At 40.5% G+C, this 24,372-nt stretch overlaps 1 protein-coding gene across 1 annotated transcript in view; it reads right to left on the reverse strand.

Moving 5' to 3' along the window:
* Positions 1–281: 281 nt before the first annotated feature.
* Positions 282–24,372, reverse strand: part of DNAJC3 (DnaJ heat shock protein family (Hsp40) member C3) — a 69,331-nt gene continuing 45,240 nt past the window's right edge. The window contains exons 6-12 of the mRNA XM_025874670.2: positions 23,030–23,211; positions 22,476–22,595; positions 19,007–19,112; positions 18,799–18,919; positions 4,290–4,422; positions 3,309–3,457; positions 282–1,727 (exon numbers count right to left, since the gene is read on the reverse strand). Of these exons, the coding sequence (XP_025730455.1) occupies positions 1,570–1,727; positions 3,309–3,457; positions 4,290–4,422; positions 18,799–18,919; positions 19,007–19,112; positions 22,476–22,595; positions 23,030–23,211 (969 nt within the window). The 3' untranslated portion in view covers positions 282–1,569. The remainder of the gene's footprint in view (positions 1,728–3,308; positions 3,458–4,289; positions 4,423–18,798; positions 18,920–19,006; positions 19,113–22,475; positions 22,596–23,029; positions 23,212–24,372) is intronic.

Below are 24,372 nucleotides of genomic sequence, written 5' to 3' on the forward strand. Positions count from 1 at the left end.
CAGGCGTTTTGCTCAGCTCAACTATGTGATTTTTGCCCCTCCACTTAAGGAAATCTCCCCGTCTGTTTCAGGATGACTGCGGAAGGTAAGGCCCTGCACTTACTTGGCTGCTATGGTCAGGACACCTCCCGCCACTGAAATTAAAATGCTTGATTTCATAAAAACAACATATTAGACCCATACTCATCAAAATGCTCTGAGGCCAAAACAAAAAAACCTTTCCAGAATGAAGGTAGTAATTCTTATCTAAAGTAATTCTCTCAGAGTTTAAATGCAGCATCAATAGTTCCATAAATATTTAATGTTCTTGATTAAAGTAACACTCAGTTTTTAGGGAAAAAATTATCCAGTATACAAAGACTGAATAAGTTCATTTCTTAAAGGTAAGAAGGTATCCCAAGAAGAGATGCCATCGCGATGGTGGAAATGTAGCCAGAGCTGACTAGATTTGTAAACGTGTATTTTTTTCTAGGCAGGAGAACATCCAGAGGCATCAGGGTCGGGTCAAGGGGCAGGTCTCCTGTGTAGCGCCCACCTCAGACAGTCCCACATGGGGGGCGGAGGGACTACGGTTCAGGAGGGTCGGTCAGGATGAACAAGCTGCTGCCCCACTGCCTTTATTAAAAGTGGGGAACATGGCATTCTGTCTCTGTCAACCGAGGCAGTTGTACATTTCTAAGGCAGTCCTGTTAACAGGAAATTCTGTATAACTCACAACTTCAGTTCTTAAAATATTACATTCTGCACTTCAAGCTTGTTTTAAGTGACACCACTGCTCTATTATCTGAACCTGTGTTTCATAGTCTCTCTTAATTTGTTTCACGTTATTAAACAAAAGGGCCCATATGTTTTTACGGTTAATTCTATGTCCGTGGTCTTCTGTGTTCTCTCGCAGGTACCCGACATAAAATACATGCTTCACATCCATCCAGACACTGCACCTGGCAACAGCAACTACCGTTTGGTAGCAAGTTTTCTAAAAGATGGGCTCCGTCCCTCCTCCTGTGACAGCCACGCTCACGCCAGCAGAGAGGGAAATGCATGTGGATTGGCCGAGGCTCTGTAATTTACAGGTATTTGCAAGCAACCGGACTGACCAGAACCTAAGCAAAGGTGTCCCCAAGGACGTACAACTCAAAATGTTGATACTCTCCTTAAGAATCCTAAAACACAACCCCGTCTCATGAAGCTCCTGGCTCCTCCTCGCCCACGTGGGCACTGCTGCCCTCTGCAAGACTGGGAAGAAGAGTCTCGGCGGGCTCCAGCGCAGACACATACGGGAGCCCTGCCGCAGGTGCGCCTACCGCAGACCCTTCTTCCAGGCCCTCCAACCACCTGCATGGGCTGCTTCGTCAGAGACACACCCGGTCTTCGCCCCCCTGCCTCCGTGCACCCGTCAACCTCCAGTCTAAAAGGGACATAGAACGATTTTTCCTATTAAAACAACTCTTTGGTCAGGGACAAACTAAAAGATTTGAATTTTCTTTTTCATTAGGATCCCGGAACAAGGTTTCTTTGTGTTTAATCTTTAAAAAAAAATTAAGGAAGAAGAGCAGAAAAACAGCTGGTTTAATTGAAGTGGAATTTAAATCTAAAAGGTCCGCCTGAGCTGAAGGGATTGAACCCCTGCCATGAGTTCCAGCTCCTGTGGAAAGGGTTGCCGCCACCTCCTTGTTGGCTCTCTGCATCCAGCGGATCTTCTCCGTCATCAAACTTCTTCCTCATTTCTAGGAACGAAACGAGCAAATTAAGACCCAGGTATTCACTAAGCATGGGGGTGGGGGGAGGACTACTTCCTCTCCTCTTATCCAAACGGTTGTGCCTGATACACATCCCGTTCCCACCCAGCCCCGAGGTTTGGTCTCAGGAGAAAGGTCCTAGAGGGGACCCATCACGGAGAAGGGGTTGACGTTCAGGGCTGACAATGGGAATTCGTTGAAATTCAGGCCCCCTGAATCTTCTCACCTCACAAGCATCTACCCAAGGAAATTCTTCTCTGGAAAAAAATAACTGCAGTGGAGGAGACCTCCAAAAGTCCCACTCAAAGAGCCATGTCACCATCCTGGCCCCAGCAATGCAGTCCCAACCTCGCCAACACTCCAGGCGTCTTTCTGGGCCTCCGTCTTAGATCCGAGCAGAACTAAGGTTCCCTGGCGTACAGCTCAGGAGGCCGCCCCGACTGCCATGCCCAGCAGTCCCGAGGAAGGTCTCCGATGAGACCGAGACTAATGCCGACAAATGGGACAGAGGAACACGTCCGGGGGGGGAGGGGGGTGGCTAGGAGAGCAGACTAACATCCTCAGAGACCAAAAGAACTATTTCATCCTTAAAATAAGAACGGGGCTAAGAAAAACCAACGGAACACAAAAGAACCCTTAGTAATGGCAACTGCAGTTCCTGATGCCTCTGTGACCGCCCCCCTCCCGTGTGCACGGGGTGAGCTCGGAGGACAGACCAAGGGGCGGCCGGCACTCAGCTGCTGAGTAAAAGAACGGAGCATCCTGCTCTACTCCGTAAGTACGGCTCGACCTCTCGTGCGGGATCATAAATGAGCACAGAGGCTCACAAAGCTTCGCTTCCATAGCATAAGCAGATGTTCAAAAAAGATTGGCCAAATGGGCATAAAATGTCATTTCCTTCTATTTCCGATGAATTCATCTAGCCCTAGTCATAGTTCCTGCTGACATGGAAAGACAGAAGGAATAGTTATTAGCTTAATATTCAATTCCCTCTGCAAATCTCTCAACATTGTTCACTATTACCTAATTTCTTTGCCTTCTCTCTCATTTTCCAGGCTATTTTAGCATATGATAAAAGCATTTCCAGCAACTGGAAAATCTAATGAATATTTGACTTTGGGCAGGATTCCTGGGGAACACAGGATAAGCTAGTACATTCCAGCCTGGCACCCCGGTTTCCTAATCACGCTCCTACAAGTTTGGTATGAAGAGTTCATCATTGGGGGGGAGGGGGGAAGAACCTGAGACCTCCCCCTCACTGTTGTGCTTTCCTATCGCAAGTGGACGAGCGGAGACTCAACAAGCTCTAGCCACTTGTGCAGAAGAGAGGAGTCGAACCAGGCTTCCTGCTTCCGTGTTTGCTCGTCTTCCCCCTGCGCCAGGCCCACGGGGCCCTGAGTCTGGCAGGGGCAGGCCTGAAACTGGACTTCTGGAACTGCCAGGCTGGGGAGCAGACCCCAGCTCCTGGGGTGGGGGGCAGCTTGCCCACCCCCCACGTCTAACACCGGGAACAGAGCTAGTAGTAAGTCACCAACCACTGACTCAGCCACTTCGAGAGACAAACAATACCTGGATCAGAGAGAACTTCTTTAGCAGCTGCTATATCAATGAACTTTTTCTCCGCTTTTTTCTTTTCTTCTTCATTCTGGAAGTTATCTGGGTGCCACTGCAGTGCTAGTTTTCGGTATGCTTTAATGATTTCTTGCTTTTTGGCGTTTCTGAGCAGTATTAAAATTAATGCTCATTAGTCAAAAAGTGCCAGACATACCACCCCCAAAAACTGACAGTTACAATCCCACTGGCAAATCAGCAGCCTAGTTTTCCTAATCGTGCCAATGTCGTCACAGGCCAAAAGCTTAATGTCCGGTTCAAGGCGATCATTAAAGCTGCTCAGGCTTCCGAATTTCAATGGGAAGAAATTACTTTTGATCTTTGTGATTTTTTTTTTTTTTTTAAGAGAGAACTGCACAGACCCATTTTTAAACTTTCTGGATTTCCAAACTACCTGATACAATTCTTGGTCTTAAGAGCTAACGCTGACTCTGAACCACACTTCCTGTTTTGCTTCTGGTTAGCTTCCTTAGTTCTGGTTCAGACTTTTGATTGAAAGACTGATGGTTCCCTTGCTCAGGGAAGGTGGATCTCGTATAATTTACCTAGCTTTTGTCTATCTCGGTGCCTTTAAGTTAATTCTCAAAGCGCCACTTTATAATTTGGCCTAGAGAAGTTTGCTTTTCCAAAACCCTCCTGTCCCCACCAAAAGAAAGCTCACTCCTCTTTACCCTTCCCGAAAAATCTAGGCTAGGGCCTACTCATGCTACAGTGTCATCCCTCTGTCACCAACTACTTATTCCCCCATCATTGCAGTACTAGTCTAAAGAAATCCACCTGTAACAAAATGATGGTTACGATGTGAAAAAGATGCTTAGGTTTAACCCAGGACTGAAATTATATAAAGCAAGGAACTGAATCAGAGGAGAAAAAATAAGAGCAATGATAAACTTTAAAACAGTTGATTAAAAATAACAATGTAAATTTTAAATAACTCACCTTTTTACTCCTAAGATTTTATAATAATCTCGTTTCTGCGACTGTTTCAATAGCCTCTGTGCCTTCTCTAGACCTTCCCGAATCTGCTGATCATTTTCATTGTGTTCCTGCGCAGTTTCATAATCCTGAATAGCTGTCAAAATGTTTAAGATAATGCTGTTAAAGGAACTGGAATTTATAAACTCTACTTATCCCGTAAGATTGATACTCACATCACCATCCCAGCCCCTTCACTCTTTTGCCATTACTGCTAAGAGCCTAAGGGAGATGGTGATGATTTTGTTAGCCAACTTACAAAAGGCCTAATGAAGGCTGAATTTAGGTAGCTTTTTACTCCCATTCAATAAAACTCACTGCTGTTTACTCACCTACCTTCCCACCGCCACACCTTCATATCCGTACTTTATACAAAGCAGTCTTTCCATCACTACGACTGAACTGATCGTTACATAGGAAAATAAGACCGTGGCAAAGAAAATCTGCATGGTCAGCTACAGGTCCACAATTCAGAAGAATCAGAGGCTTAGAAAGGGAGCAAGAAGAACCATCAGCAATCAGAATGTCTAAGTCATCTAGGGGTTTCAAAAGGAACTATTACAAACCTACTGTTTTTAAGCTATCGATCAAAGCAGATGACATTGTCCTGGTATGGGAAGTCTGGTAACAATCCATATTACAGTTTTTGCCTTATTTTAGAATACTTTACTTGACTATCTAGAACACAAGGCATCAGGATATCTGATGTAGAAAAGAGTCAACATAGCAAGCCTGAGACCGTTATCCTTAGAAAGGCCTCCTGGCAAGGTTGGTCCTGGCTGGCAGATCAGAAGATGGCCTTCAGGAGTGTTCCCACCATTTCCTGGTAGGAATGGCTCACTGTGCCTCAATGTTTGTACAGACAACGTGGTTTACGTTAAACATCATCTTTCTTTCTGGGAATCTGAGTGCTGGCAGGGCAGAAGGTGCCTGGCTGACCAACCCCTCATGAATGCCCCGGGCACGGGTGCTCTAGCAAGCTTCTCCAGCAGACAGCACCTTGCACGTCTTAAGGAATTACAGCTTGTCCTATGATTTCAAAGAGAAAGACTCTTGGAATCTTCTTCCTGCTTTTCTCTGGATTTTGTGCCATGTGTCTTTTCCCTTTGCTGATGTTACTTTGTATCCTTTCAGTAGAATAAATCTTAGCCTGGGTACAACTGTGTGCTGAGTCCTATGTGCCCTCCCACTGAATCACCAAATCTGGGAGTGGTCTTGAGAAGCAGACATCTCAAATAAGGAACTGTTGGAGTCCAAAAAACCTCTCTCTGGACAACTTGTCTGAGGATTTGTCTTGGCAACAGCTAATCCTAGAAGGCATTCAGGAAGGCCCGTGATCCTTCTGGCATACTGCTGGAAGGTCACTAGCAGCCTAATGCCATGTCACAATGCGTAGGTCATGTCTTCACTTTATCTCATCACGCAGACATCAGCCATTTTATTTACCACCATCACAAGAACAAGGATGAATACAGCATAATAAGATACTTTTGAAAGAGACCACTTTCATATAACTTTTATTACAGTATACTGTAACTGTTCTAGTATTATTAATCTCTTACCATGCCTAATTTATAAGTTAATCATGGGTATGTATGTATAAGAAAAAACAATATATATCGGGTTGGATATGATCAGCAGTTTCAGGCATCCACTGGGGGAAGGTACCCCCTGCAGATAAGGGAGAATGACTGAAATCAGCCTGCACTACAGAGAAAAATGAACCAACGCTACCTCTGGTCCAGGGGTGGGGGGAGGGAGGGGTACGTTTTAAGCTTTTATCTTAATTCCTGCCTCAATGCATTAATATTAAATATTAATATGAAACATTACTAGTCACCCAACCCACAGTGACAACATAAAATACCTTTCCAATTTAGTACACAAAACTATCATAGTAGTGAGGTTTAAATTATCACAACCTAGTAAGGAAATGTACTTTGAAGGAATGTAATACAAGGGGAAAATGTTTCAATACATGCAATCTTGCTATTTATGCAAACTCTACATTTAAAACATGTTTTTCATTCTTAAATGTTCAGAGTATCTCCCCCAAAGCAGTCTTCTATATCCTACCCTTTTATTAAAATTTAAGGTAGACACATTTTCCCCAATCCAGAAAAAATACAAAATTATAGGTTGTTTCCTACTTCACATCATTACAGGTAGGTAATTTAATTAGAAACAATATGGGTGATGTTAAAACTTCCCATAGACATAAACTAGATAGATCATTTTTAATTATATTTTCTCAGATTCTACACTCCAAGGAGTCATCTTTTTTTTTTTTTTAAGATTTTATTTATTTATTCGACAGAAAGAGAGACAGCGAGAGAGGGAACACAAGCAGGGGGAGTGGGAGAGGGAGAAGCAGGCTTCCCGCCGAGCAGGGAGCCCGATGCGGGGCTCGATCCCAGGACCCTGGGATCATGACCTGAGCCGAAGGCAGACGCTTAACGACTGAGCCACCCAGGCGCCCCACCAAGGAGTCATCTTTAAAGAAAAACTAAGTAACATCCAATTATGTTTACCCTATACTGTAATTAAGCATCCACGAAAAGTAAAGTCAGAAATATTAAGGCCCTGAAAAAAAAAATTATTACGTATTAGCCAATTCATTTTCTATCCTCTGAACCTAAGAAAAACGTTTTCTTCCCATACTCCCCCCACTCATTCTGAAGGGACAATGCAAACAAGGGAAGTGCATGAGTGTGCCTCCCTTCCACCCCACTCCCCCACTGAAAGGACAAAATTAATAAAAAGAATAATAGAACTGTGGCAGCACTGAAAACAGCAGACCAGAAATTTTCTTAATCTGAAAGAGAGGAAGCAAATAGGATCCTAATAATAATGAATAAACCTAAGTATAGAGAAGCACCATCCAAGTAGAAGCTCTAGCAGATTTGGGAGCCATTCTTTTTGGCCAAGGATCCTCAGTTCAGCATTTAGCAGGAGCAGCTTAAAGGCAACCACCAGGACAGTCTGTGGATGACTAAAGCTCTCCCCTTGGGTGTGGAGCAGCTAAGGCACCCCCCCCACCACCACGGGGGCCCAAGAACCAGTGTCTAGACTGAATCACAGCTGTGTGTGCGGAGGGGCCACGGAGGGGGCTGCTGGGACCAGGAAGAGCTGCAGAACCAAGCCCACAGGCACTCGAGATCTCCACAACGGATCTGGAACAAACCAAGGAAAAGCAGTTCCACCCAGAATTTAAATACACCAAAGGACCCCAGCAGGTAAGTAAGGAGCTGCTCACTTTGGCAACTGGGCAAGATGGCAAGGCCCGCGGGGGAAGTCTTCCTGTGAACCAGTCCTACCCACAGAGAGCCCGCCCGCAGCTCCCCAGGGCAAAAGCAGCATTTCAGAGACAGTTGTGCATGGCTGCAAATGACTGGGCTCCTTCACTGCACAGTCCATGAGCAAATCCCCAGTCAGCTGCCCTTCAAAACAGACCCAGGACCGCACTGCTGCTCACCACTGTACCGCAGCCCGTCATTAACACACCTGAACGGCTGCTCCCAGCTTCCATGCTCATTCCCTCAAAGTCTGTTCTCAGTACGGGGCCTTGGAGAGCCTTTTAAAGAGCACATCAGACCCCAGTATAGATATGCCCATGGAATACTCATCTTCTCATCCAAAATATCATGCAAAACAAACTGCACCAGGCCCGCTAAAATGAGCTAGTATCTGCCATGAATCCAAGATGAGGGGGGAAGCAAATAGTGAGAAAGCCCAATGGCAAAAAAATCACAGAAAATGCCAGCAAAATACACTTTCCAGGTGTATGGGCTCACCCCAGAGTGACAACCCCTATCCTTTGCATATCACGAGAACCATGAAATCCAGAGCCAGAGAGTGAAGATAAAGCAGAGGCCTTACTGGGGAAAAGATAGGGGGGAACAAAGAGACGAGCAAATCACCGTGGGCAGCACATCTCAGGAACCCCCAGCAACCATGTGCTCTGTGAAGGTGAGGGGTTCACCCTCAAGTGCAAAAGATCTACCCCCCTTTGGTGTAGCAAAGGAAGTGGGCAGACGAGGAGCCGGGCTGGCAACGGAGGACCTCCTGGACATGGTCTGGTTCAGGGAAGCGGAGAGGGCAGGGCCGTAGAGAAAGGCCCTTTTAGTGGGAGGCAGAATGTCTGTGGAAACTGAAGCAGAGAGTATCGCAACTGTTAAACACAGAAGGCTGCCCCGGGCCTGGCACTCCCTTACACACGCATGCGCACACGCACACAGCCAAGGCGCTTTCCCACAAATAGGGCAGGATAAGTCAAGTCATTCTAGGGTCATTTTTTGTAAATGGTACAGCATCAATTCAAAGCCAATTTTTAAACTGAAACAGGAAAAGAGCACCTAAACTTACCTGATGAACATATATCAGGACAAAAGCCAAATACATGAAAATTCTGAGCAGACATTATGGCATGATTTTTTTTAAAAATCCAATCACCTCGGGGCGCCTGGGTGGCTCAGATGGTTGGGCGTCTGCCTTCAGCTCAGGTCATGATCCCAGGGTCCTGGGATCGAGTCCCGCATCGGGCTCCCTGCTCGGCGGGGAGCCTGCTTCTCCCTCTGCTTCTCTCTCTGTCTCTCATGAATAAATAAAATCTTAAAAAAAAAAATCCAATCACCTCTTTTAAGGGTACTCACAAAACAGAATAAGAACTCAGCAAAGAGACAAAGAGGAGATAAAAACGTGAGTAGTCAATACTCAAAAAGAAGACCAAAATGATCACAGAAGCACAGATGAAATGAAAAGGAGCCCAGGAAGCAGAAGCATATGGGAAAAAAAGAAGGACCTAACGAAATGGAAATAAAGAGTTTAAAGCGCCTAGAGAAAAAAATGGCAGCTTGATAGAACAATCGGCTGGGAAAGCGAGAGCGCCCAAACCATGTGAGTTCTTCCAACCAGTGGTGCTTGAAGCCTGGGGCTTTAGGGCTCAGCCTGCTGGGCTCTGGGAGCGCCGAGGAGCGCCAGACGCGGCGCTGCGCCTAGAGAACGCGCGGGGCAAACCGGCCACCGGCACACAGCGCCGCGATGGCCCGTCTGAAGACGCCTGGGGCACACAGCCGGGGGCTTGCTCACTCATTTCAGAGTGTGTCCCAGAGAGGCCGCGTTCCCGGAGAGAATGCGGGGCACAAAGGCGCTGGTGGCCCGTGCCCTCTCCCTGCCCCGTGGCTCAGCAGAAGTACAGAGCCACTAGCAGGAACCCGGCAGCGCCAACACTCGCCACCTAACATGCTTATACCAGGTCCCCCCAACGCTGTGCTCCAGAAGAACCACCCATGCTAGGCACACCTGCCTCTGTCCCAGTAGGGTGAGCAGCCTCCCCGAGACCCCACAAACTCCGGCTGGCACCACATCTCCCCCTCTGGGAGTTGTGCACCTCGAGGCCTTGGTCCAAGCAGCAACAGGTCACATTTTACAAGCCAACCAGAGCACATGGGGTTAAAACTCACCGTCTTCAGGCCAGGGACCACACACTGCCCCCGACAGGCAAAGAGAGCCTCTGCAGACGACCGGCCTGAAGGACAAAGCGGCCAGGACATAAGAGCAGAGCTCATACCAGACACACTCCGGGGAGCGCCAGGCCCTGGGGGGCAGGGGACAGCATACGGCAGGGGCCCACAGCATGTCTTCTTCATAAAGCCATCACCCTCAAGAACAGGAGACAGGGCTGACTTTCCTAACAGAGAAACAGGCACAGAGACTTAGACAAATGAGAAGACAGAAGACTTTCCCAAATGAAAGAAGAGGACCAGGCCACAGCCACAGATCTAAGTGAAACAGATCTAAGTTACAGGCCTGATGGAGAATTTAAAGCAATGACTGATCATAAGGCTACTCACTGGACTGCAGAAAAGAGCAGAGAACATCAGTGAGATAATTAACACAGAGATAAGGAATAACATAACAGAGAAAAGGGGCTTAATAAACAAAATGAGAAACACACCTGATATAAAGAAGAGCAGGCTGGAAAAAGGAGAGGAAGGAATTAATGACCTATAGAAGAGTAATGGAAAGTGATCAAGCTGAACAAAAGAGAAAAAAAGAATTACGCAAAACAAAAATACACTTAGGAAACTCAGTGACTCCATCCAAGGTAGTAACGTTCATATTAGAGGAGTCCCAGAAGAAGAAAGAAGAGGGGACAGAGAATTTATGTGAAGAAATAATAGTGGAAAACTTCCTAATCTGGGGAAGGAAACAGACATCCAGATCCAGGAGACACAGAGAACCAACAAAATCAACAAAAGATCCACACCAAGATACACTGTAATTAAAATGGCAAATATACACGATAAAGAAAAAATATTAAAAGCAGCAAGACAAAAGAAGATAGCTGCATACAAAGGAAAGCCCACGAGGCCATCAGCGGATTTTTCAGCAAAACCTTTGCAAGCCAGAAAGGAGTGGCATGACATATTCAAAGTGCTAAATGGGAAAAATCTGCATCGAAGAATACTCTATCCAGCAAGGCTATCATCTGTACAGATGGAGAGACAGACTTTCCCAAACAAACAAAAACTAGAGTCCATGACCACTACACCAGCCCAGCATGAAGTATTAAAGGGGATTCTGAGTAGAAAGACCAAAAGCGACAGTATGAAGGTAGAAAACACAAAAGCAATAAAAATGAATATTTCTGTAAAAAATTGGTCAAGGAACTCACAAAATAAAAGGATATAAAATATGACACCATATACCTAAAACATGGGGAGGAGAAAAGAACAGATTTAAACTTAAACGACCATCAACTTAATAGAGATTGCTATATGCAGAAGAGGTTATATACAAATCTAATGGTAACCATAAATCGAAAACCACTAATAAATATACAAAGAATAAAGAGAAAGAAATCCAAATATATCACTAAAAAAAACCCCAGCAAGCCATGAAAGAGAGAAAGACAAGAAAGGATCACAGAAAATCTTCAGAAACAATCACAAAGCAAGTAATTAAAATGGCAATAAATACATATCAATCAATAATTACACTGAATGTAAGTGGATTAAACACTCCAATTAAAAGACCTAGGGTGACAAAATGGATTAAAAAAACAAGACCAATCTATATGCTGCCTACAAGAGCCTCATTTTAGACCTAAAGACACCTGCAGATTGAAAGTGAGGAGACAGAAAAATCATTAATCACGCAAATGGATATCAAAAGAAAGCTGGAGTAGCAATAGTTGTATCTGACAAACTAGACTTTAAAACAAAGACTGTAACAAGAGACAAAGAAAGACACTATATAATAATAAAGAGAACAATCCAGCAAGAACATATACAATTGTAAATATTTATGCACCCAACACAGGAGCACCCAAATACATACAATAGCTAATAATAAACATAAAGGAACTAATCAATAATAATACAATAATAGTACAGGACTTTAACACCCCACTTACATCAATGTACAGATCATCTAAACAGAAAATCAATAAGGAAACAACGGCTTTGAATGACACACTGGAACATACGATTTAACAGATAATATACATATATATATTTTTAAGATTTTATTTATTTGACAGACGGCACAAACACACAAGCAGGCGGAGCAGCAGGCAGAGGGAGAGGGAGAAGCAGGCTCCCTGCTGAGCAGAGAGCCCGCCCTGGGGCTGGATCCCAGGACCCTGGGATCATGACCCTAGCTGCTGAAGGCAGACACTTAACCGACTGAGCCACCCCAGCACCCTGGATTTAACAGATATATTAAGAACATTCCATTAAGAAGAATACACATTCTTTTCAAGTGCACATGGAATATCCTCCCCACAAAAGATCACATATTAGGCCACAAAACAAGCCTCAACAAATTTAAAAAAGGCTGATGTCATATCAGGCATCTCTTCTGATCACAGCACTATGAACCTAGAAGTCAACCCCAAGAAAAAATCTGGAAAGACCACATGCTACTTAAATAACATGCAATTAAACAATGAATGGGTCAACCAGGAAATAGAAGAAATTTAAAAGTACATGGAAACAAATGAAAATGAAAACACAACAGTTCAAAACCTTTGCACAGAGCAAAAGCTGTTCTAAAAGGGAAGTTTATAGCAATACAGGCCTACCTCAAGAAGCAAGAAAAATCTCAAACAGCCTGACTTTACAACTAAAGGAGCTAGAAAAAGAACAAACAAAACCTAAAATTAGCAGAAGTAAGGAATAAAGATTAGAGCAGAAATAAATGATATAGAAAATGAAAAAAAAAATAAAACAGAGCAATGAAACCAGGAGCTGGTTCTTTGAAAAAAAAAAAAAAACAATAAAATTAATAAACCTCTAGCCAGACATATCAAGAAAAAAAGAGAAAGGATGCAAATAAATAAAACCACAAATGAGAGAGAAGAAATAACAACCAGCACCACAAAAATACAAAGTTATAAGACCATATTATGAAAAACTATATGGAAACAAATTGGACAACCCAGAAAAAATAAATTCCTAGAAACATATAACCAACCAAAACTGAAACAGGGAGAAACAGAAAACTTGAACAGATGGATTACCAGCAAAGAAATTGAATCAATAATCAACTCCCAAAAAAAAAAGTCCAGGACCAGAAGGCTTCACAGGGGAATTCTACCAAACATTTAAAGAAGAGTTATTACCTATTCTTCTCAAAGTATTCCAAAAAATAGAAAAGCAAGGAAAACTTTCAAGTTCATTCTATGAGGCCAGCATTACCCTGATACCAAAACAGATAAAAACACGACAAAAAAACAGAACTACAGGCCAATATCTCTGATGAACATAAATATAAAAATCCTCAACAAGATACTAGCAAACCAAATCCAACAATACATTAAAAAGATCATTCAACACCATCAAGTGGGATCTATTCCTGGGTTGCAAGTGTGGTTCAAATCACAGCATGATACATCACATCAATAAGAGAAAGGATAAGAACCATATGATCATCTCAATAGATGCAGAAAAAGCACTTGACAAAGTACAACATCCATTCATGATAAAAAAAAACCCTCAACAAAGTAGGTTTAGAGGGAACATACTTCAACATAATAAAGGCCATATAGGAAACACCCACAGCTAACATCATCCTCAATGAGGAAAAACTGAGAGCCTTTCCTCTAAGGTCAAGAACAAGATAAGGATGTCCACTCTCAACACTTCTACTCAACATAGCACTGGAAATCCCAGCCACAGCAGTCAGAAAACAAAAAGAAATAAAAGGCATCCAAATCAGTAAGGAAGAGGTAAAACTTCCACTCCTTGCAGATGATATGATACTACACACAGAAAACCAAAAAGACTCCACCGAAAAGCTGCTAGAACTGATAAATTCAGTAAAGTCACAGGATACAAAATCAATCTACAGAAATCTGTTGCGTTTCTATACACCAATAATGAAGCAGCAGAAAGAGAAATTGGGAAAACAATCCCATTTACAACTGCATCAAAAATAGTAAGATACCCAGGAATAAACCTAACCAAAGAGGTAAAAGACCTGTACTCTGAAAACCGTAAAACACTGGGATGAAAGAAATTAAAGACGACACAAAGAAATGAAAGACATTCTGTGCTCACGGATTGGAAGAACAAATACTGTTAAAACGTCTACACTACCCAAAGCAATCTATACATTTAATGCAATCCCTCTCAAAATACCAACAGCATCTTCCACAGAGCTGGAACAAACTATCCTAACCTCTGTATGGAACCACAGAAGACCACGAATAGCCAAAGCAATCTTGAAAAAGAAAAGCAAAGCTGGAGGCATCACAGTTCCAGACTTCGAGTTAATTACAAAGCTGTAGTAATCGAACCAGTATGGTACAGGCACAAAAACAGACCCATAGATCAAGGGAACACAATACAAAACCCAGAAATACACCCACAATCATATGGTCAATTAATCTTTGACAAAGCCAGAGAGAAGATCCAATGGGAAAAAGAGAGTCTCTTCAACAAATGGTGTTGGGAAAACTAGAGAGCCAAGTGCAAAAGAATGAAACCTGGCACCTGGGTGGCTCAGTCATTAAGCATCTACCTTCCGCTCAGGTCATGATCCCAGGGTCCTGGTATCGAGCCCCGCTCGGGCTCCCTGCTCAGCGGGAGGCCTGCTTCTCCCTCTCCCACTACCCCTGCTTGTGTTCCCTCTCTCGCTGTGTCTCTCTCTCTGTCAAATAAATAAACAGAATCTTTAAATAAATAAATAAATAAATAAATAAATAAATAAATAAATAAAAAGATTAAACCAGACCACTTTCTTACACCATACACAAAGAAATTCAAGGTGGATTAAAGAACTAAATGTGAGATCTGAAACCATTAAAGTCCTTAAAGAGAGCACGGGCAGTAATATCTCTGACATTGGCTATAGCAACTTTTTTCTAGATATGCCTCCTGAGGCAAGGAAAACAAAAGTAAAAATAAACTATTGGGGCTACATCAAAATAAAAACCTTCTGCACAATGAAGGAAAGGATCAACAAAACTCAAAAGTAACCTACTGAATGGGAGAAGATATCTGTAAATGACATATCCAATAAAGGGTTAGTATCCAAAATATATAAAGAACTTATAAAACTCAACACCCAAAAAACAAATAATCCAATTTAAAAATGGGCAGAAGACATCAACAGACATTTCTTCAAAGAAGACATCCAGATGGCTAACAGACACCTGAAAAGATGCTCATCATCACTTCTCATTAGGGAAATGCATATCAAAACTATAATGAGTTCTTCACCTCAAAGCTGTCAGAATGGCTAAAATCAACAACACAAGAAACAACAGGTGTTGGCGAGGATGTGGAGAAAAAGGAACCCTCCTACACTGTTGGTGGAAATGCAAACCGGTACAGTCACTCTGGAAAACAGTACAGAGGTTCCTCAAAAGGTTAAAACTAGAACTACCCTACGATCCAGCAATTGCATTACTGGATATTTACCCAAAGAATACAAAAACACTAATTCAAGGGGATACATGCACTTCTATGTGTATAGCAGCATTATTCACAATAGCCAGGATATGGAAGCAGCCCAAGTGTCCATGGACAGATGAATGGACAAAGATGTGGTATATATCTGCAATAGAATATTATTCAGCCATAATAAAGAATGAAATCTTGCCATTTGCAATGACATGGATGGAACTAGAGAGTATAATGCTAAGTGAAATGAGTCAGTCAGAGGAAGGCAAATACCATATGATTTCACTCACTGAAATTTAAGAAATACAACAACAAAAGGAAAAGGAAAAAGAGACAAATCAAGGAGCTGACACTTTTTTTTTTAAGTAATCTCTACATCCAAAGTGGGGCTCAAATTCACAACCCCAAGATTAAGAGTCACATGATTTACCGACTGAGCCAGCCAGGTGTCCTTCAGGCTCTTAACTATAGAGAACAAACTGATGGTTACCAGAGGGGAGGTGGGAAAGGGGATGAGTGAAATAGGTGATGGGAGATTAAGGAGTGCACTTGTCATGATGAGCACCCAGTGATTAAAATAAAAACTTGGAGGAGGGGCGCCTGGGTGGCTCAGTTGTTAAGCGTCTGCCTTCGGCTCAGGTCATGATGGGATCGAGCCCCGCATCGGGCTCCCTGCTCACAGGGGAGCCTGCTTCTCCCTCTGTCTGTTGTTCCCCTTGCTTGTGCTCTCGCTCTCTCTTTCTCTCTGACAAATAAATAAAATCCTTAAAAAATAAGTAAATAATAAATAAAAATAAAAACTTAAAAAAAATGGCTAAGATGGCCAATTTTATGTTATATGAATTTTCCTACAAGTAAAAATAAAAAATAAAATAAATAGTATAGTCAGACTAAAATTCAGGACTAATTCTAAATCCCATACTCTTTCCACTATGCCCTTCTTGATAAACTACATTCATTCATTCAGCAAATATATGAGGGCCTGCTACGTGCCAGGCACAAGTAGCAGAGACGGATCAATTAATAAAATAGACACAGGTCCTCACATAGCTTAACTTCTAGCCAATATAACTGCTTATCTCAGAAGGACACCTGAATCATCCCTATATTCAAAGGAACTTTACCTACTGTTTAGTAATGCTTCAATGTCAGTTTGCTCCTCTCAAAAGCTATGAAAAGAATTACTTGTATAGATCTGAAGAGCCTCCTTCATTTTTCATGATCTCAGAGGCATCCTCAAACAACAGGCTTACTTTACTTACTTTCTAGTGAATGGAATCCCCTAATATCTTTCCTGATAATTCTGTCATAATCCCCAAATTAATAAATCTCCATGTTCCATTATTCACTAACCTAAACCTTTTCTCTCTTTATTCATTAGCTTCCTATCATCATTTTAAACTGCTTATTTAAAAAAAGATAAAACCAGTAAACAGAATATAGAAAGCCCTCATATTTTAGCTCGGGATTTCAAAATATGATTTAGCCTAGCTAAGTAAGATTACCACTCATCTATCTCATTTACTAAACCTCCAACTCAAATCTAAACAAGTAATACCCTTCAGTTTTAGTTATACAGGCCTCCTTGGCACCCCTCCACCCCCCAAACTGAGAGACCTAGCAATCCCATTCTCAATCTCTCCATGAGGCTGCTTAGTTGCCATACTTGTGACTCAAACAACATTTTATTCTAAAACAATAATTCAGAAAGATTCCCCAGTGTATAATCCAAACATACCAACGAAGACAAAGAATAAACTCCTATTTAAAAGATATTTTTAAAGGAAAAAACAGACTCCGAAGACAGATCTATTCTATTAAATTAGTACTAAGCATCTTTTTCTTCAAGAATTAAGCTGTCAAGTTTCCCTAAAAAACAAGTCAGTTTAGCATTCAAGTTACAAAAGCATCTTCAAATTACCTTTAGCAGCCTACAAGATTTAACCTTCTTTTAACAGCTAAGCTTTTTATATTCAGCAAATTCTCTAATTTCACAATTAGAGCTGAGGATTTAAATACAGAAGACAAAAGTATCTTTGATGAAGAGTTCCAAAAACTAATGGGAATGCAAAAATCCTAGAGTACAGCCAATCTCACTGAGTAGACACAGTAGCTCAAAAGTGAAAAGAAAAGGATGCTAACAGGATCTTCTTGAAGATCATTTCCATTACATACACTTCAAGCCTCAATCAAACCAAGGACTGTACTACAAAATGTCCCACAAATAACAGTAACCAGCGCCGTCATCACTCACAGGAAACTGCTTAGGAGCAAGATTCTTTTCAAATTGTGAAAAACAGGAAAAAAGTGAATGATCAGTGTGCCTTAAAAAAAAAAAAAAAGAGAGGCACCTGGGTGGCTCGGTCATTTAAGTGTCCCAACTCTTGATTTCAGCTCTGGTCACCATCTCAGGAACGTGAGATCGAGCCCCACTGGGCATGGAGCCTAAGATTCTCTCTCTCTCTCCAACTCCCCCTGCCCCTCCCCACCTGCATGCTCGCTCTCTCAAAAAAAAAAAAAAAAAAGAGTACCACAAACCTACCTGAATTATCACTGTTCCAGATGCATTCTCAGTGCATTTAAAATGTTATCCAGGATTACCACTTACCATAATATAATTACTTTAACATGACATTAATACATATTAACAGCCGCATGTTTTATTATATAAATATTCAGCACTTAAATGGAGGGGGGGAAAAAAGAGTACCACAAGCCAAGTTTCACCAGAAAAATACTCTTACCATTTTCAATTTAAAATGCTTTTACCTGATTTGAAATGAAAACTTTGCAATAAGGGCTATAAGGCTCACTTCTTTTAAAAACCATCGTACTTAAATGTTCATAGCATAATGTCACAGGAAAAAGTCACAAAACAATAAATGTGAAAGGATTCTTTTTTTTATATTACTGTATGCGCCTTAGTTCTCTTCCAAAAATAGGATACTGCTCTTGTTTATTCAAGGCCCTTACAACATCTAACAGGAAACTCTTTCTGTTACTTCAACTTGAACAAAGTAGGATAAGCAACTACCCTAATGTTACTCAACAGCTCAGTGGTCACAGGAGATCATTTTATATGTAGGCATATATATGACATATATTTGTATGTTGTAGGTGTAACATGTGTACCATGCATATGCATAGAATATATATATATACATACACATGCATAAAACATAGACTAATATACATGCACAAAAAAAGTCTGAAAGATATAAATCCCAGATGAACAGTGATTACCTCTGGATGATATGAAATCTAACACTTAAATTGTCTATGTTGCTATTCAACTATTCTAACTTGTCTACAACAAATAAGGCTAAAATTTTTATTTTTATATGCCACTGAACTGGTTTTAACAGCAGAACGCTCTCCTCATACAGTATACCTTTCAAGTTCCACTAAGGAAGAATAATTTTCAAGTTCTCTGCCATCTTCCTACAGTTGTCAACATTTCTAGCTACTCTGGCAAACTCGTTCTAAACAAAAGGATGTTAAACGTGCTGATTTCATATACATTAACTTTTAGATACTGCAAATCAAATTCCTTAAAGATTTACCTTCATCATACATTTCTTCTATTAAATAGGCCTCTGCTCGATCTTTCAGAGCATTCACATTGTCGGGTTCCATCTGTAAAACTTCAGAACATACTCGAATAGCTTCAACAGGCTGCTCATCCTATAATAAATAAATGTGAGAAAAGGATTTATGGTTGTTATTCCATATATGAAGTTTTTACATTTCTGGGAACCATTCAACTGTTACCTTAGAAAAGCAGTGGCAAATCCTTTCTTTTGAACGAATCGTATATTCAGAAACACTTGGCTCTGTTTTCATGACAGATTCATATTTGCTGGTTGCATCTGTGTATCTAATGAATGAGCAGATCATGATGAGTACCTAGAGCTAAAGAAAAGGACCCTCTACTCTTCACTATGTTACTTAATCAATTCACCTGAATGAGCCAGTGCCTTCAAACACTGTTTTTACCTTATTAATCTAGAGTGGCAAAGAAGGTACCTCTGCCAGGAAAAGTTGGGAGATAAAACACATGACCACAGAAAATGTGTATGTACAAATCAAAGCATACCTGTGAATACCAAACAAAGTGACGAATTTCTTTACAGGAAAATGCTCACAATTTCGAAACTGAGTAAAACACCTTGTTAAAGTCTGACTCACACAAAGCAATTTCAGCAAAACAGAGATCAGGTTTTATTTCTTGGTCACTACACACCTTCACAAAATAAGAGAGCCCATTAGCTACAAGCCATTTTAAAATAATGAATGTCAATCTTCACAGCTAAGTATAATGTAGTTCCCTGCAGAAGGAAACTGCTTAAATTCCCAGCTTTCTAAGAACGATAAAAGTTATTTCAGCATTTAAAAAAAAACACTAGTGAAAAGTATTAGTAATGTTATACACTAAGTTACTTTCCTTAGTAATGGCAAACCAGAAGATATTATTTTTATAACACTGTGGCACATTATTCCCAAAATGCATTACAATCTTCACATTTAAATGCTGATATATTAAAACACAGACTTAAATATAACATTTAACATGGAAGCTATCAATGTCAAAATTGTAGCTGAGATATTATTCTGTAGTTTTCCAAGATGGTCCAACAAATGTAGGAAACTGTACAGAGAATACAAAACCTCACTTTATGTCTTACAACTACATTTGAAACTATAATTAGCTCAAAATAAAAAGTTCAATTAGAAAATAACTGCATTTCACTTAAAAAAAAAAAAAGCTAGCTTCTGAGAAAGTGAAACGGATGTACTTTCCCCAGTTCCTCCAACTAGGTACAATTAAATTAAAATACCTAGACATTGCATATTTGTAAAAATATGAAAAGAGTCAGAGAGAGAAGAAAAGAAGGTAGACCATTTGAGGATGGCACATTTAGACTGAATTAATCCCAAATGCTGGGTTCTTTTTAATGCTGATATGCTTTTATGTTTTATGCATACAAATCATAAAACTCTATAGATGATAATACAAATCTAATATACTTGTTAATTCTACATTGGGCACTTGTGTTGCTCTTTTTGACCTGTCTGGGCAGGTAGCTGTAGTTGCGGGGCTGGAAGCTTAGAGGTGGGGTGGGAAGAATTCTCATGTTCACCATCAATATCTTGGTCAGACCTGAACTCTTCAGTCTCTTCACACAAAACTGGATAAGAAGACAGTTATGCCTGTTTAGAGTTAACTTCCAATTTGCATACTTTGCTTAGAATTTGGGGGAAATTTTTTGAAAGATAATTGTCAAATTATTGGAAATTTATTATGGTAATACTAGTATGACATTTTGTCATATAAAAGTCATATTTACCTCTTACATCTGTTAGAAACATTGTTGCACATAATTTGACTTATGTTGATTTTGTTCACTAATTAAAACGATGGTAAAACTTGAAGAAAAAAAAAACAAAACCAACAGCTAGGGACCTTGGGACCTGAGGGAAACATACTATGGTAAACTTACTGGATTTTTTTTTTCTTCCTATACCCCAGATTTGGAGCTAAAGCAGCCAGCAACCCAGAAATGCCAATGGGTGCAGACAATAAAATCAAAAACCCAGCAAGAGTCTGCTCTCTCAAGCCAAAAAACCTGGGAAGGGCAGCCTAGCAGGATGGAAAACTTTGACAATAACAGCACTACTCCAGCCGAACACCACAGAAAGAGAGTAAAAGCCCGCCTCGACCAATGCCAGCCGGTCAAGTGGACAGCCTTGACTTCCTGCTGAGGCTCTGCCAAGGTGTGCCCACACCTGTACCAAGGTGGTACAGAGAAGGCCAAGTGGGGAGCCAGGACTTTCATCCATGGCTACAAATAGTCCCGAAAACTCTCACCTGCTCCAAGCAGTAGTGAGAAGCCCCACACCTCAAGTATCAACAAACGTCAAGTGGGAAACTTCTACCTCCCTGACAGTAACAACGCAATGCCCATCCTCGCTTCGCTGGAACAATGTCAGAAAAAAACAGCCAAAACGGAAGATTTAAATTAAAAAAAAGTCTTACAAAATCAAAGTGTCCAGGTTTCAATTAAAAACCACTCAGCATACCAAGAAACAAGAAGATCTCAAACTGAATGAGAAAAGACACTTCCAACCCTCAAAGGACAGAGGTGTTAGAATTACCTGACAAAGATCTTAAAGCAGCCATGGAAATAGCAGCAGTGACAAACATGCTTAAAGCAAATGAAAGCAACAGACAGCCCTGGCAAAGTAACAGAAGAGATACAAGAATAACCAAATGGAATCTGTTTATTAGAACTGAAAAATAGAAAAACCCAAATAGAAAGTTCATTGAATGTGCTTCCACAGTAGAATGGAGGTGACAGAGAAAAGAATCAGTGAATTGGAATGATAAAAAATGACCAAATCTGATCAGAAAGAAAATGAGCTAAGAAAAATGAGGAGAGTCTCAGGGACATGAGGGGCTATAACAGAAGAGCTAACATTTATGTCAGTTGGAATCTAGGATGGAAAGGAGAGAAGACTGAAAAAGTACTCAAGAAATAATGGCTGAAACTTCCCAAATTTGACAAGACATAAACCTACATGTTCCAGAAGCTAAGTAAACTCCAAACAGGATAAAAACAGACACCCACACCCAGATACACCACAATTAAACTTCTGAACACTCAAGACAAAGAAAAAAACCTTGAAAGCAGTGAGGAAAATGCCTTATTTTTAGGGAGAAGACCATTAGAATGACAATGGAAACCAAGGAGGTCACAAAGAAGTGGTACAATATTTTTCAGGGCTGTAACAAAAGGGCTGTTAGCCCAGAATCCTACACCACAAGAAGATCTCTATATACTCTGTATACACCTCTATCACTCTAGATACCACATTATCTTTTAATAATCAATTTCTATGTCTGTCTCCCACCCTAATCTAGAAGCTTAAGACCAAAAACCATGTCACATTCATTTCTACACCACTAGTACACTGTCAGTGCCTGACACAGGAGATAGTCAATAAATATTTGGTGAAATATAAATAAATCTGCCGGTAAGAATACTATGCAGTTACTATTATTTATATTCTGCCATATTAAAAAAATGTACAGTTGTAGTAGTTTTGCCAAGGCCCAGTGCTTTCTAGGATATTCTATCCTCAATGGCTAACGAGTAAAAGAGCGAGCAGTTCAACTGTTTTTTGTGCCCAGAAAAGATGTGTAAGGGAGGCTGTACAGTGCAAACAAGCGTATTCTTACCTGCCATCTCTGATGAGCTCTTCAGCTGACTCAATTAGCTTATTCAGTTTCTTTACTTGTTTATAGTGTGCAAAACACCTTTTATGATCCTGGTCAAGTTTAAGACATTCACGAACTTCGCTGCTCATGTATTTAAAAAGAGGAAAATACTCCAAGTCAAAATAATCAGAGTAGTTTTCCATACCAAATACAGAAATCACAATAAAAGGTATTTTTTTGGTAACAATTAAACAAAACACACAGACCTAATAATCTATCATACATTTTACATATGGTATTGTCACACACACATATTAATTCAAATTAAAATGACTTAAGTAGGTTATACATAAAACACCCCACTTTGCTTCTGCAAATATCTCTAGTTTCATAAGCATAGCTCATGAAAATAAACTATGTGGAAATAGAATAACTTAGGGATAACACAAAATATATAAATGAAGAACGCAGAAACAGCCTTAACCACAGTTTTAACTTAAAATTAAAAAGAAAATGAGATTATTATCTTACTGCCAACAAGAAAAAGATGAGACATGCATGTCAATGGAACTGACCTGAGGGACAGCTCATGGTCTCCTAGTTGATAGTACAGTGTGCTAATTTTATAAAAAGCCTCAGTATTATCACTCTTCAACTTTGATGCAGCTTTTAAGTCACTTATCGCTTTCCTAGGTTCTCCTTCTTTTATGAAACATTCAGCTCGAAGTTCCCGTAGTTCTGCATCCCAAACACAAACCTTGAGAAACAAGAGAACTAGACTTTAAGAAACAGTAAACTATGCATACTCATGCTTCCCTCCCACATATTTTGCCTACATATTTATCAACATGAAACCATCTTCAGGTAATGTGATTTCTACCTCGTAAATAGTATTAAAAAGTCTGATACAATTTAGATGTGACAAAATAATTTCTCCAAGGATATCTTAAATAAAGTATATACTAATGAGGCCCCTTTCCCACTTCCTTCAATTATAAATTTTAAAACCTTGAAAATAAGAATACATAGCATTACTATTAAAAGGCTGTTCCTAGTTAAGCATATCTGATTTTGAAAAGAATATTCCATAATCAGATTTTTGTACTTAACAATTCTAATTTCTAGTCTCAAAAAAATAAAATCTAGGTTCTACATCTGCAAAATATTTCTGTTCTACTAACTAAATAGAATTCTTTTATAAATTGTTGTCTCTTTGAAATTAAATCCTCATATCACAAAAAGAAAGAAAAGAGGAAAACAATGTGGGAAGGCTGAGGCTTCACCATTTCTACTTTATCAAAAAGTCAACAACGTTCATAAATGGACTAGTATCCTTTAAAACTTAAGCCCAGGGGCACCTGGGTGGCTCAGTTGTTGAGCATCTGCCTCTGGCTCAGGTCATGACCCCAGGGTCCTGGGATCGAGCCCCACATCAGGCTCCCCGCTCAGCAGGAAGCCTGCTTCTCCCTCTCCCACTCCCCCTGCTTGTGGTCCCTCTCTAGCTGTGTCTCTCTCTCTTCTCTGTCAAATAAATAAATAAAACCTCTTAAAAAAAATTTTTTTTAATAAATAAATAAATAAAATCAAACCCAAAAGTCCACCAATAAAGCCTGTGGAAGGATCTTTTATATATTTCTCAGAGTTGTTCTTTCTAAAGTCATGTCAACTCTTCACATATATTAAGATATCAAAATCAACACTGTACATTAATTAAATATCTTGACTAATAAGCTAGGTCAAAATGGAGAGTCTAGCTACTGGAAGGTAAAAATTTTAACTTTGTATTTCCTTAATAAAGGATTAACAAAACACTGTAATAAAACATGAATTCCGCTAGACCACACATGATTTCCTCTACAAAATCATCAAAGAAGCACCTACTCTACATACATCCCAAGTTCATTGCCAAGATTAAGTG

Source organism: Callorhinus ursinus, unplaced genomic scaffold (genome assembly GCF_003265705.2).
Source record: "Callorhinus ursinus isolate GAN/ISIS: 27379988/994484 unplaced genomic scaffold, GSC_fseal_2.0 scaffold7, whole genome shotgun sequence".
Classification (NCBI taxonomy): domain Eukaryota; kingdom Metazoa; phylum Chordata; class Mammalia; order Carnivora; family Otariidae; genus Callorhinus; species Callorhinus ursinus.